The sequence below is a fragment of the Diadema setosum genome, chromosome 22 (genome assembly GCF_964275005.1).
Source record: "Diadema setosum chromosome 22, eeDiaSeto1, whole genome shotgun sequence".
Classification (NCBI taxonomy): domain Eukaryota; kingdom Metazoa; phylum Echinodermata; class Echinoidea; order Diadematoida; family Diadematidae; genus Diadema; species Diadema setosum.
Genome location: NC_092706.1, coordinates 3,547,001 through 3,562,664, shown reverse-complemented (window position 1 = coordinate 3,562,664; position 15,664 = coordinate 3,547,001). Strand labels below are relative to the sequence as shown.

Genomic DNA, 15,664 nt, shown 5'->3' with positions numbered 1-15,664 from the left:
GTTCTGTCCCCTTCCATATACGCTCAGTCCTTTTGTCCCATTTTTGTTCTATATCATCACAAAGTATGTACTAGATCTTTAATTTCAGTTCCGACGTATTAAAGAAAATCCCTCTTTTTGGAGGGGGTAGTGTATCTTTCAATTAACAATCCCTCCTCGGTTTCTACCCTTAGATTTGGTACACTCCTTTTACTGATAATTTCCCAAATATTCCATCATAAATGTGTATACTAGATTTTTTTTTTTTTTACATTTCTATTCTTACTGCAAAGGCTCCCTCGCATGGGAAGGATTGGGGGACAGCCCCTTTCATACCCTCCTCTCGCTGTATCAACCTCTCCTCCATGCATTGATTATGGCTACACATTTGGGTATGGACTTTTTTTTTTTTTTAAATGGTAGTTCAACCAAGAGTGGCACAAGATCATTGAATTGCAAACAAAAGAATGCAAAAGCTCCATAATGTGGGAGGGGGATACCTCCACCCACATCCTTCTGTGGATTGGTCTTCCTCCATAGATGGCTGACTTACTACACCTTTTTGATACAAATTTCGAGGTATTCCTTCGAAAGTGCCTGTGTGCCAGGTCGTTGAATCTCATTTCTCAAAATACAAGAGCTCTGTCGAATGGGAGTGGAATACCCTACCCTCGCCAACGCTGCGCTTGCTGGGTTCCCATCCATATAGACTTGGTACACCTTGGTGATCCATAATTTTCCAAATATTCCCCAAAACGTATGCATCAGATTCTTAAAAAAAAAAAAAAAAAAAAAAAAAACTTCGTCTTTGGGAGGAGGGTAGGTCCGATGCGCCCACACCCCATGACGCACACATTAAACAAGAGCTACACTGAATCACTGATTTCAGGTCTAAACCTGCAAAAATCCAATCCCCCACCCACATCCTCCCCCTCCCCCTCCGCTTCATTCCTTTGCACCATGAACTTATGCTTTTACATATTTTCCAAGTTCCCCCCCCCCCACGTGAAAACAGATCGACACCCCTTGCTCTGTGCACATACCCGACTTAGATAATTACCTGAAAAGTTCTGCGGAATGAGTAACCACTTTTTTGGTAACAGAAATGCATGGTTTGTAAGCCCTACATTATAAACAATTATTAACTATTAACTATCGCAATATCAATATTAACATCCTCACATTTCATTCGAGGTATTTGACCTTGTGTGATTTTCATAGGTGAACGGTAATGGCTCGTTAATAAACAGGGCCTACGAGTGCTCTCTAAAACATCATCATGTTTACCATTGATGATGCCAAACTATTCTGATACTTTGAGGTCATTGACCTCTCGAGATCATCAGAGGTCAAAGGCAGAAACTCGTCTGTGTGCCTTGGAATATGAAGACGATGTCATTGTACACAGATATGCTTGTTTTGTACATCCTTACCATGTTTGACCTTTCACCAATGATGTCATACTTCAATATTCTGATATTCTGAGGTCATTGACCTCTCAAGGTCATCAGAGGTCAAAGGTAGAAACCTGTCTGCTCTTTAGAATATGAAGACAATTTCATTGTAAGACAGATATGCTTGTTTTGTACATCTTAACAATGGTTACCATTAACCAATGACATCACAGATCAATATAATATTTTGAGGTCATTGACCTCCAAAGGTCATCAGAGGTCAAAGGTTAAAACCTGTCAATGCTCTGTGGAATCAGAAAATGGTTTCCCTGAAGTATAGATGCATGTTTAGTGAATCATAACCACATATATCATTCACAAATGTCTAAAAACATCGATATTTTGATATTTAAAGTTCATTGACCTCTGGAGGTCATCAGAGGTCAAAGGTAAAAACCTGTCAGTGCTCTGTTGAATCTGGAAATGATTTCTCTGTGGTATAAATGCATGTTTAGTGCAACATAACCACATATATCATTTGCAAATGTCTAAAAACATCGATTTTCTGATATCTAAAGTACATAAAATAAATCTTATGGTATGTACTAACACTGGTGAAAGTTTCATGCTTTAGTCAAATTTTGCACAATTCACGTGATTTTGAGGGCTTATCTGCTCTACTATACCTACATCATAGACCTACAGTACTAGATGCTCGCAATCAAGTGCTGGCACTGTTTGATCTTTTTTTTTTGGTAAGTGTATTTTTGTGCATTGTTGTTTTTGCATGTTTTTATACTCACATATTGTAAATTTCACAGTTCAAAGGCAATTCGCGAAATTTGCGAAATTATGAAACACCATATAAATTTCAGCTCGCACAATATGCAATGCCATTGGATAGATTGCATGCCATGTCACATTTTCAGTCCAGGTTTGCCATAGGAAAGAGGTAGTCCACTACGATTAACATGGATTAATTACTGTAATCACGGAACAAATGATTGTCACACGTTTCCTTCACCAGAACATGAATTATAATATAGATGTTAAAGGGACTATACAGTTCTGGTAGAGGTGAGGATTTAGCTTTTAACATTTTGCGAGATATTCAGAAACCAATCTATGAGATGTCAAAGAGCATGCAATTCTAAGGGGTATCAAAAGTTTATTTGATGGAAATCGGTTTTGAAATGGCTGAGATATCCAAAAACAAGGTGAAACAAAGAGATCCTAATAAAAGGCGTGGCTTGTCGCCATTTATTATTATTAATATCACTTTTTTTGATATCTCAGCCATTTGAAAACCAATTTTCATCAAATAAACATTTAATCCTTCTTAAAATTACATGCTCTTTCATATTTCATAAGAGGTTTCTCATTATCTCATTTAGGAATGTTATATGGGGGGTGTTTCATAAATCTGTTCGTAAAGTTACGAGCGACTTACGAGCGACTGGTGATCAGTTCTTGTGCTGAATTATGGAAATTCTGATAAGTATAGCACATCAGAACTGATCACCAGTCGCTCGTAAGTCGTTCGTAACTTTACGAACAGCTTTATGAAACAGGGCCTTGAATCCCCACTTTAACCAGTACTGTACAGTCCCTTTAAAGAAATAATTCAAAACCATTCCACTATCACATCTAGAGTCCATTCACTTTGTCGGAACACAGAATTTTGTTACACGAGTAAGATTGATACAAAGGATCATCAATATCCCGCTCCTTACTACCCACAACTAGGAATGAATAGATGCAGTGCTTCATAGATGTTTCCGTTGACTACTGTACAGTATATAGGCTGCATACATTGTATTTTGCAACGTTTTTATTTTCGTGAATTTCGGAAGTTGTGTGCTATTCATTTAAAAATCTAAAAACACACACAAATACATGAATGCTACATGTACATGCACGCGTACATCTCTCCACTCATTACTGAACACCATGATTGTGAATTTGACCACTGGCGAAACTGTTGTGAGCTCCTGATCCATGAAAAATTAGACTTGCTAAAGTATGGCATATACAGTATTCTCTGACGTTTCCTGGATGCTTAAGGTGTCATATTTATCCTACCTCGGAACACTTAAAGAATTAACTTTCTGTGACTGCTACAGAAATTATTTGACTGGATGGGACTTACTATGGAAATTATTTTCTAGAAGACATTTTTGAGAACTTCCATTACCAGTACCTGGCCCTCAGTATTTAAGAAAAAAATAAACATCCCAAAACGAAAACAAATATATTTATGAACCCCTTCACTGTCTGAAGGAAAGCAATCACACTAAATCATGGATGCATATATATATCTTACCAGAGCTAGATATTTTCTATGAAGGAAAAAGGTTTTGTTGTTGTTGGATTGGGCAGCAGTTTAATTTTTATGCAAGGAAACATCACATGATATTCTGTTGGGTTGTTTTTTTTCTCTGAGTTGGATGAAAACATACGAGTAGGTACAGTCTGTATCTCCGCAATTTCACAGTGCAAACTCAAGAACCGGCGAACATGTTTTTTGAGCCGCTCAGTGCGAAATATCAATCACGCGAAAATATTGGCATTTACAGAAGGACAAAACAGGGCCAACAACGGACATCAGACTACCTTGGTCACTTTTGAAGATGGTGCAGAGGTTTCTAGGTAAAGCATAGTTCTCAATCACACTATGCCATTTTCAATACAGTATCCACTCAGATGAAAATGGATATTAGCATTCTATCCTATGACAGTCACAATCCCAAGATTTGATATCACCATGTTAATGTTGTTTTTTCTCTTATATATCTCTCTCGCCTTCATGAGCTATTGCCGATTTCTAGAACTATATCATGATATCTCTAAATAAATGCAGTACTGCGCAGCACTTTCGAAGGCTTCATGTTGAGCCATTTACCAAAGTCTGTCAATGTTACCATCATTTGCTCTCCAAGTGCTATGAGTCCATCATTTGCTGTCCGAGTCCACAAGTCCACATCACGGATTTGGTGGTTTGGACAGCATAAGGCAGAAGTTGCACAATGAACACGTTGAGGTCAGTCGGCATCATGTCTGTGAGGGGAATTCCCAGCATCTAGGCAGCCTCGTTGGTGGGCTTCATCCCCAAGGTATCTCCTTGATGAGGTCGTCCGGTTACGAGGAGGATGCTGGCGTGTAGTAGAAGAGACTTCTCCTCATCTGGATTCAAAATGAATATCAACCCTTTAGTTCCTAGATGTTTCTAGTCGAACCAACCTCTACTACATGATAGAATCTTTAAATTTCACACTGTTTCTCATGGACCAAGACAAATTGATTATATTTCAAGGAAAATTCATTGCAAAAAAGGCTAAAACAGGGATGACCTGAACCACGTAATCCAATACAAACACTTCCATACAATGCACATGAGCACATATAAGGGCCGTTGCAGGAGGTTCAGCAATTTTCATGAGGGCTGACCTCCAGCTGTTAGGGGCGTATGGGTTTACCCCTTTTGGGTTGAATGGCCTGTTGGGGATAAAAAAAGTATGCTGTGCATTGATACAGCAAGGCATGACCACACTTTCAGATCACATCTAATTTTCAAGGAGAGGTAATGCAGAGAGAGAACTTAGCTCAGAATGATTGAATTTGACCCATAGGTCTCAGACTGCAGAACAGGTGGGCATTTCATGAAGCATATTGGTCGGATATTTTTCTGACAAACTGTTAAAAGCTACTGAAATCCTTGCATCTGATTGGCTGAGAGCAAGTTTGTCCGACAACTTTGTCGGACAAAATGCTTCATGAAATGCCCCCAGGTACATCATAGCACCACAAAGTGTTATGTAACACTGTGAAAACAAAGTAAGACATAAGGCATTTCATAACGATAGGTCAATCAAATATTTCATAGCAGCATGCTTCTGAAAACCTAAAATATTTTGATTTTAAAACATTCTTAACACATGTGAAATTTGGACAGGAATTGATGAAATATTGAACCCCTCATTTTCAAATGTCTGTACTTCGGTCTTTTTGTCTCATTTTGCAGAGTCTTTGCTTTGATAATGACTGCAAGTCTGTCAGTATCACAAGATGAATGGTCAAATATTTGTACAGTGTACTTTGTCAAAACAAACTTTTAATACTACAATGATAATCTTGTCAATTCATCATCAATTTCAATCTGCCTGTGTTTTAAGAGGAACAATATAAACAAAATCTTAATGGGAATCAATTCAATTGTTTCTTCTCATTTACATCTTTGCACTCATCTCACATCAACATATTATTCTTATTGCACAGAGGCCCCACTTCATACCTCTTCTCTTATTTGTTTGTTTTTACTGTACTGCATATAGAAAGTGACTGCTATGAGAATTCTGATTAAATTTCACACAAACTTTCACTTAACTCATGCCATATAACAACAATCTTCTTTTTATGTTTGTGTTATAAAGAAAGAGAATAGAATTAACAGATTATTACCAGTCATTTTTGTGGAGATTTGCCCCCATTCAGTCAGCCATCGCACAAGGTCTTGTCTCTCAGAGCCAACAGGGTTGAAACCTCGCTGGTTACACAGCTTTAAATGAAAGGAGGGAGAGAGAACTTTTTTTCACATGTATACTCTGCTTGCAATGTTGACAGAATTTGCAAAAAATTTCCAGCAAGTACCATTCTATACTAGTAGTGTGTCAATTAATGGGGCTTGACTGCACACATTAAAATCATTTACAAATGGTATAACAACAACTGGTGACACAAATTGAAATTTTCTTCTTTTTTTTTTCCTCACTGGAATCTCCTAATTGTGGTAAAAACAAGCTGGACTGTACAGATTTCACACAATCTGAAGGTATGGTTTCAACAACTCCTACACGAAGGAAATCTCCCTGCTTGAATATTTGCATCATCATAACAGACGAACAAAAATGCACACATACACAGACACATACTTTGGTACACATTCACTAACTAATCCACACAAAAAGGGACATACAAAACTGTCATACAGACACACTCCTACACAAACATAACTTTTGCACACACACATAGTACGATACACCACAAAATTATGTGCACATATACAAGTATATATATATATATATATATATATATATATATATATACACAAGCACAAACACTGCAACCAATACAACACAACTAAATTGACATGCATGCATACACACACATACACACACAAACAAACACACAAACACACCTGTACTATTAAAATGGTTTAACTCTTTATGTGCCATGGTGTAAATCCCCTGTGTGCCACATTATTCTGAGACAGCAACATAGTCATGCTTTGGGAAAAATTCTTTTTTTTTTTACAAAATCTCTGTAATTTTCATAGATTTTTGTTACTATGGACATGTAATGAGTGAAGTGGTAGAAAAACTGCCGAGCTTTGCTTCAATGTAAATTGTGTGACAAACCTGTGATTGTTTTTCTTTGAAATGACTATTATCTACACTACTGTACAGCCATGACTTTCGCACAAATAAAACAGTGACAGAAACTTAGAGCATGTTTACTGAGAGCACCTTGCATCACCGCAAATTTTGTCTCCCGCACCACGTCGTATTTTACGACCACTCGAGCTGTTTCTACTGAGCAATAAAATACGGGGTGATGGGAGGTGACGTGCAAAATGCGGTGAATCCGGAAGTCGCGTATTTTCAGGTCACGGATCAGGTCGCGCTGCCTCTGCCATTTTGTGGTAGGCCACTGAATTTCGTTTAGTCTCTCCGTCCAAAATGCCCCTCACCAACATTTCCTGCCACTTGGTTATTAGGAATCGTTGCAGGTCGAGGGTCCAGTTAATGCTCTTCAGGGGCTCCGACTTACTAACGTTAGTATTCCAGCGAAAATGAATTAAGGAATCTACAACTTCGAGACGATACGATATTATGGGAAAATGAACGCAGTGTAAAAATTAGAGTATACATTAATGTAGTATAATAGGCTGTTGGGCACGCAAACAATTTTTATAGACGATGAATGCATGCAATGCACATGTACCACCTCATGTATTTAGTAGGAGTTGGTACAAGGCATGATGTGCGCGCAGAACTACTGTTGCTGTGTACACAAGTGTCGGAGTGTGCGATGAACCGATTTGAAAAGCGCGGGGCGAAAACTCCCAATAATTCGAGACTTCCGGTACACCGCAAATTTTGCTACCCGGTGTGTTTCTACTGAAAATCGTCCCACGCATCACCGCGCATGGACCACCTGAAAAGGTGGACGACAGAGCACCTCGCATCACTGCGCATCGGCCACTACGTGATCTGTTTCTACTGAGGAAAAATTCGAGGTGTCACCACGCATCACCGCACATCACCGTGTATCACTGTGAATCACCTCGCATCACCTCGAATTTTCATCGCTCAGTAGAAACACGCTCTTAGAATTTACTAGCAAATCCACTCGGAAATACTGCTTGAAAGTCAATCACCACATAAAATGCAAGCTACATACGACAGGATTGGAATTGCGAGAAATGCAATTGCGAGAAACTGTGGCATTTAGCGACTTATTGATCTGTTTGGGCAGGTTTGTGTGTTTGAGCAGAATATGCAGACCGTCGACTTGAATCAGGTGTGCAAACATGGCACATAACACACCCACAAACACACGCACGTTCACACGCAAACAAACACGGCCGTTATAGACAGGTGGCCGCTATAGACAGGTAATCTAACTTTGTGTGCATTGCTTACATGAACACGTATCATCGTTGTATTCTTACATGTACATGTATGTGTGTACATATGTACACGTGTCTTTCATGCATTTAATCATGCCAGTGTATATATAAAATTGTTGCACAGTAGTATGTGTACTATCGTGAAGAAAGCTTTACACTGGTGAATTATTACGATTGAATGAGGGATGAATGAGGGAGGAATACAGTGGTGGCGACCAGTGAACGTTGCCCGCATAGCTACAAAGCAGAAAAACACGCTGAATTATCGGCTCGGCTATGGCTCCATTGGTTTTTTGGCCGCTATAGACAGGTTAAAATCTACCGCGGGAAACAAAATTTATGGCCGCTGGCCGCGTAAGACAGGTGGTCGCTATACACAGGGTCTTTAACAGCAGGGCTTTTCTCTCGGGGGGGATTTTTCAGTGGCCGCTATAGACAGGTGGTCGCTATAGAAAGGTGGCCGCTAAGGCAGGTTTGACTGTATATCTGTTCTCATAAATGTACATTATAAACTGGGTTCAAGAATGTAGCCAATTGGAAGCGCTGAAATGAGTCACGTGTGCGTGCATTAATTTCTTAGTAAATGCACTAAGAAGAGTCTCTCTTCCACCTCCCTGGCCTGACGTACGTCACAATGTTTACACTAGCAGTGCGCACTCAATCAGTTGTTGCAAGTGCGTCACGCGCTACTATACGCGCTGTCAATCCTGTAAACAACTTCTAGTTCGGGCCGCGGGCTGCCACAACAGCCGGCGGCCTTTCTTGTGCATAACACGTGGCGTACGTATACTCTTATACGTACGTACAGTACTAATGTGCGGGATTTCCGAGTGCGACGTGCGTAAATGTTTGGGACGAACATCTTCGGACATCTTGACTTTTGAGCGAGTGCTACATGTAGCTGACTGGTATTGACCCACAAAGGTATGTGAATAATGCTGTTAGTTTTCGACCCATTTTATAAAACAAATGATGCACAGGATTATTTCGTGGCGTTAGTGAAGGTGCGGCGCACTCTCGAGTATTGGCAACGGTTGCAAACATGCACTCGGCTGCGCCTCGTGCATGTCGCACCATTGTCAATACTCTCGAGCGCGCCGCACCTTCACTAACACACTCTATCCTGTGCATCATTTGTATACTCTCACACAGAGGGAGAGAAAAGGAGAGAGAGCAGGCTAACCTTCCTGAGATCCAGGTCCTCTACGTGGTCCAGTCCTGTTTTTAGAACTGCTCTGTCCATGAGTGAGATCATCAAGGCATGAGTAGACAGTCTCTTCCTCAGGGTCATATTGGGTGCAAAGAGGACCCACTGAGCATGCAATTTACACAGGGATTTCTGGGGAGGAAGGAAAAAAACCCCACAAGATAGTCAAAAGCAAGATGGTCGAGTCTCTCAAGTTGACTCCGGATCAGCATCCTTCGAAGCTGTTACATGCAGACTGTCGCAATGGCACTTGTTGCTATGATGCCTTGCAATTACTTGTATCCAAGTTACATAGGTAATAACTAAATGTTTCCCTTAGCAGGAATACTGCAGCGTATGTGCCATATATTTTGCAGGGTTTTCATTTTCCTGAATTTTGAGAGTTGGTGCTATATCTTCATGAATTTTACAGCACACAAACATATTGACTCTGATCCCAAATGAGCTTTAGCTGTTTAAATTACAGTACAAGTACTACATATACATAGCGCACAAACATGATGGTGCACATGTCTTCCATGTTTGGGTATGCACTTGTACATTGTAACTACTACAAGTACAGTTAATATCTCATTAATTTCAATGATTTTGGAATTGTTGTAGAAATTCTCTATGCTTTTACTGCATAAGTTTATAGCATTTTTGTTCTCAAAGCAGAATCGCTAATTTTGCTTCATGATAATGAGTAAATTATACCAATATTTCTGTCCATTGCTGAATTCTGCAATAGTGAAACTAACCACTGGTGAAACTGTCAACAAGTCCCAATTTGTGGAGAATGAGACTCACTAAGCATATGCCGTATATAGTAGTGATAAATACCAAAGTTATGCCACTAACCAGATGATTTCTTGAGAGTGAAGAAAGAGCTGCTTGGTGACTGAAGATGTCGCGATGAGACAAGATGTCATCAGCCGTGAATAGACTCTTCTCTAGCTACACATGCAGAGAAATTCAAGGAATATAAACTATATTACATATCATCCTCTGCTACTCTTGAAATCAACAGCAGTATAATGCATACACAAATCAATGACAAGATAAGACAGCTCTGATGACATGATTCATAGAAGCAGAGTATTCAATATCTTATTGTATAGTAAAATAGTTGATACCATGTAATTGTAATATTCAATACTGTGTTATCAAAGGAGCTTCCCTCTGATCTATTTAGCAATGTAAGTACTCAGAAGAGCATTTGTGATCAGCAAAAACAAAAAACAAAACAAAACCAAAAAAAAAGAAAAAGAAAAAGTGAACAGAAAAAAGGTACCCCATACTATGCCTCTTTAAAAGTATAAAGTTCAAATACATAGAATCTGAAGTCAAAAAGATTGAACAGACATTTTCTTGCAGTGTGTTGAAGAATGCAAACTACAGGTAAGAAAAACATACCAACAGCAACACATAATAGCACCTACATAAGCCATCAATATCAATAAGTTTGTTTTCTCCTTGAATTATTGATAGTAATGACTAACAATTTGATAATTCCATCACAAACAAGCTGCGCATATGTATTCTTCTATTTTCCTCCTAGCCTAAATGAACATGAATGAACAAATCAATGTGTAATTTCTTGCAAAATTGTATCATTCTAGCAAACATAGTATGATTCACATCAAATAAATGCTAAGTGATCAATCCTTGTTATACAGAATAATCTAAAGAGCATTACGCAACGCTTGAGTCTGATGAGGTGTGAATTCATAAAAATGATCAATACGGCAGAAATAGTGCAATGTGTCACTTGATTTTCCGTATGCCATTTAAAGGCATTAATAACCATTGGCAGATGAAACAAAAAACCCAGCTTCAGTGCATCAAAATAGTTCTAAAATGTGAGTTAGGGATTCATAAAAACTACTAATGTAAACTTCAAATCACTATAATCATTCTTATGTATTGTTAAATATACAAAATGTGAAGAATAGTTATAATGAAATTGTTTCTAGAATAAACTGTCTACAGTTATGGTTTATTGAGAAAATAGTGATATCTCCTTATATTTTAAGCTTTATTGTTAAATTCTTATATGTTAGGATGTCCTGAGATACAACTGACCTACACATGCATCAAATGTGACAACACAAACATTTTGGAAATCACTGCTCCCTATGGTAAACAGTACCTTTAAGGCTGATACTCTCCTTTCAAACAAATATACTAGGTGCAGAAGACTTTGCTAACCTGAGATTCACTGATCCTCTCTGCCAGAGACTTGGTAAGTTCCGAGGTCGGTGCTCTGAGCACTCTTCTTCTCAGAGCTTTCATTATCTGAGGGTAGAGGACATGCCTCCTCTTGTGGTGCTCCCCGTGGTTGCTCGCTACATCCTCGGCAGTGATGAAGTGGTCGGAGAGGAAAATGCGCTGGAAGTATAGTCTATTTGAAATGTAAAGTGAAATGGTAGATACTGATCTAATCTGTGCAGGAATAATTCTTTCGTGAAAACCAGAGACCAATTCAGCTGATAGAAATGATCACTTTAATTCATTGAAATATCCCACTGAAATAATAATAATAATAACCAATATTTATATAGCGCTTTTTCTAAACAGACACAAAGCGCTTCAAAAATTTCAACAAAATACAAGAAATCCACAATATTTACCAAACAAAACAGAGAAAGTACAAAGCAAAACAAACAAACAATGACTTTAAACTTGTCAGATCACTAGCAGTGGAATTAAGTATCTATAGAAATATCTATCTCGTTCTGAATGGTAAACTGTTATGGCTGATGATATCATCACTGACCCTACCAGCACACATATACACCATACATGACTCTAAAACTACTATATAACTACACAACAATGTTTCTGAATGTATCTAAAAGACAAGAAGTGTTACACCCCCCCCCCCTCCATATCATTGTAGGTGCACATGCAGCAGAAACTGCACTAGAATTATGACTCCACAACTTTCATCCCGTCAATAAAGGCACTTACAGATACCACCCTTGTTTCTTCCATTCACTAAATACTGATAGACAACGAGAACTTAGAACATAGGGATGATCAAGTTAATTGTCTAGAAGCTCTGATCAGTGAACTAATAAAATGAATGTGTATGTAAAACCATTAAAAAAACAACAACAACAACAAACTTCTCACACACACTTGAATAGGGCTTGACTGAAAGTCAAGTTGCATTTTGTGTATTTGTTTGTTTGTTTCTTGTCTTAGGAAACACAAATCGATGCAAAAAATGGACAGGACATAGCAATACAAAGAACTAAAAGAGCACTGCAGGTGTACAGAATCGACACAGTTATGGTCCCTTGTACTCAAAATGCTGATGGAATGTCTACTCAACTCCAAGACTTACACGATTGGAAGAGTAACATAGTAGACAAATGGGATGTTGACTATGACGAGGACTGGTAGAACCTTTGCAATGTCTTGCTTCATCTGTCATGGAGAAAGAGTGGAGGGGACCATCCACATGAAAACAAACAAAATAAAACATTTACTTGTATAAACGAAAAGTTCATATCTAAAATAAAAAGCAGTTGTATCTTAATGTAGCTAAGGTATCCACAGCAAACTATAAAATACACTAGATGTAGTACTTGGAAGCACCAAGCCAGAAAAAAAAAAAAAACAACAACAACAACAAAAAAAAAACACACATGTAAGAAATACAAGTTAAATGTCACATTAGATATAAGGATTCTTTTATTGATGTAGGTCCGGTACTTTAGTTGACTACATATTTAGTTATCCTTTTTTTCTTCTTCTTCTAATTATATATTTCATTTTGTCTGTGTTCCCAGAGTACTAATGCATATCATTTGACCAAATGAAAATGTTAATGATATTCAATGACTTTGCACCCAAGCAGACAAAACATCTTATCAAACATAAAGACAATGATCAGCCACTTATGAAAAGAACAGGACTTAACACAAAGTTTAATATGTTTGCATGAACTCAAAATATGTTATCTCCATATAATACTGTACCAAAAGATCATTCCAGGTCATTAGTAAGCCTTACAGGCAGCACACATTGCTGATGTTATTTACTTATTCATGAATGAAGCTGTCCATCAAAGAAACACTGTGACTTACAAGTATTTATTGTCTTTTGATGGTTATTTCATAACATACCTGCAGTTTCTTGTACAGGTCCTCCCAACTGAGATCTTCCAGAGAAACCTCTTTGTTTTTTAATCTCTTGTTCAGTGAGTAAACATAACGGAAGTCTTGCATGAAGCTTGTAGCACCTTCAGAGGATAAATATAATGCAGTCAATTCAGAGTGGCAAAGCAGGCAAGTGATAGTACTTAGAGTAAAATCAAATCATAAAATCTTAATGTGGCAACAGGGACAACTTATTGTAAAATGTCAATCCTACATCAACCTGTGTCCAAGCTTAGAAACAAAATGTGAAACATTGTTTGTTTATTTAATTTCAATCACTCATTGACTGATTTTATATTTGAGTTGTCCATATCAAGAGATACAATGGTATCAAATTGATCACACAAATACTGCTCTACAAACAGTGTTACATAAGTACTAAGATACATTGTAAGTTGTCACATCAATTTATAATGAGCCCACTTGTATTCAAAATTTGTTGCTGATAATATGATTTTGTATAGGAGGGCCAGTCCATTAACATTTGCCTATTCAAGCTCCAGAATCTCTAGTAGTTTGTGAATACCGGCATTGGTGAAAAGAGAAAAGCTACTAGTGAAAATTGATAGCTCTATGCAGACAGGACTTTGGAGATCAACCAACAAAAGAAAACAATACTGACAACAACAAAAAAACCAAATTTTTTACCATAGTAAAATGCACTACTCACCATCAATGAAACGCTCATAGAACACTCTGGCCTTTGGTGAGATCCGGTTTAGAAGCCAGATGGTGGCATGGTGGGTCTTTATAGCTGCCCTCTTTAGGATTCCAGGCTTTGGTGGCTTGTCTTTTCCCGGTGAAGTCGCCGAGTCATCTGGTGTTTTAAACCTTCTGTATGATGTACTCAGCAGTCTTGATTGTACAAGAAGTCTGAAGATAAATATTTAAAATGTACATAAATTCTTGGAAGCCCAAAAGTTACTACCAATACCAATGCACAGCAAATAAACTGGTGAACATAACACAGGCTGCTGATAAATATAGGGTCCACTGTATTTCATACAGATTTATGTATGCATGGTAAAAAGCACAACTGCTGTCATTTTCATATATACACACCGTACAATACATAAATCCCACACCATCAGATTTCTTGCTCATCTCCCATGCAACTATCTCCCCTCTCTATCTATCTTTCTCTCTTTAAAAAAAAAAGAAACAACCAAAAATGAAAGTAAAAAAAAACAGGGTGGTAAAACTAAAATGAGGAAATGTTGCCCCCTCCCACTGCAAGAAGAAGCTTGATTTGCCATTTTTAAGCTGTAAATTGTGCAATCTGGTGCATACAAGACATACTATTCGGGCTTATTATTATGATTATAATGAATAAAACAAAATAAATAAATAAGTGAGTAAATGAATAAATAAATAAATAAATGAATAAACAAATAAATAAATTAGGTAGTCTCTCAGGGATGTTTCTTAGCAGTTTATGTAAAGTAAATTACGTCATCTTAGGCCTACACTAGAATAGTCGTACAGCTGACAAGTTTTTTTTTTCCCCCATGCCATGCCTTAAAAAAACAAACAAACAAACCAAACACAACAAGCAAACAAAAACCCTGGTTTTCTAAACATCATCTAGTCGCATTTGAGAAGTCCTAACCGATACAGATACACCTTGCTAGGTATTCTAGATCAAGACTGTAGACAATTCCTGTGACAGTGTTAAGAATAAGATCTCTACTTCACAAATATTAGTAAGTGGGACTACACTATTCGTTTGGATTTATGCTGATTTGTTTGAAGCAATCATCCCTAAAATACGAGTTCTAATCGCACTCACTGGCGAATTTGGAGCTTCTGGTATCCTCCTCTTCTGGAAAGTATACATGATGTTGTTTTATATGGCACTAGATAACGATGACAGCCTTTAAACAAGCGGTAAATTTGAGCAGAAACAGTCCTGCAGGGCGCGGCCATGATGGATGTGACTTTTGATTGAGACAGGGCGCCGCTAACGGCGAAAACAAGTTAAATGCATGAGATCCGAGGCCTGGCGTGTACGTGGAATGTGTCGGTTCTGAATTTAAAACAAGTCAAACTGAGCAGTCGATTCTGCATTTATCGAGGTTTTTGTCGCGTTTTGAGAAGTCAAACTTGGAATCAGGGGAATAAGGAAAGACTACCATGCTGATTCATTTGAATTAAATTTGAATTGAGTTTATGAGATTGGAAAAATATTAGAGACCAAAGACCGTGATCAATGACGTAAATTACGACTGTCTGTGACGGAAATACAGTA

The 15,664-nt window shown here is 38.0% G+C and overlaps 1 protein-coding gene across 1 annotated transcript; it reads right to left on the bottom strand.

Annotated features, from left to right (window-relative positions):
• Positions 1-4,435: 4,435 nt before the first annotated feature.
• On the bottom strand, positions 4,436-15,342 carry LOC140245512 (LETM1 domain-containing protein 1-like). The gene is made up of 9 exons (XM_072325080.1): positions 15,206-15,342; positions 14,087-14,289; positions 13,384-13,499; positions 12,600-12,682; positions 11,459-11,651; positions 10,109-10,204; positions 9,245-9,400; positions 5,832-5,928; positions 4,436-4,556 (listed from the first exon to the last, which is right to left on the bottom strand). Exons 1-9 carry the CDS (start codon positions 15,340-15,342, stop codon positions 4,453-4,455), a joined length of 1,185 nt encoding a protein of 394 aa, XP_072181181.1. The 3' UTR covers positions 4,436-4,452.
• Between the last annotated feature and the right edge of the window lie 322 nt (positions 15,343-15,664).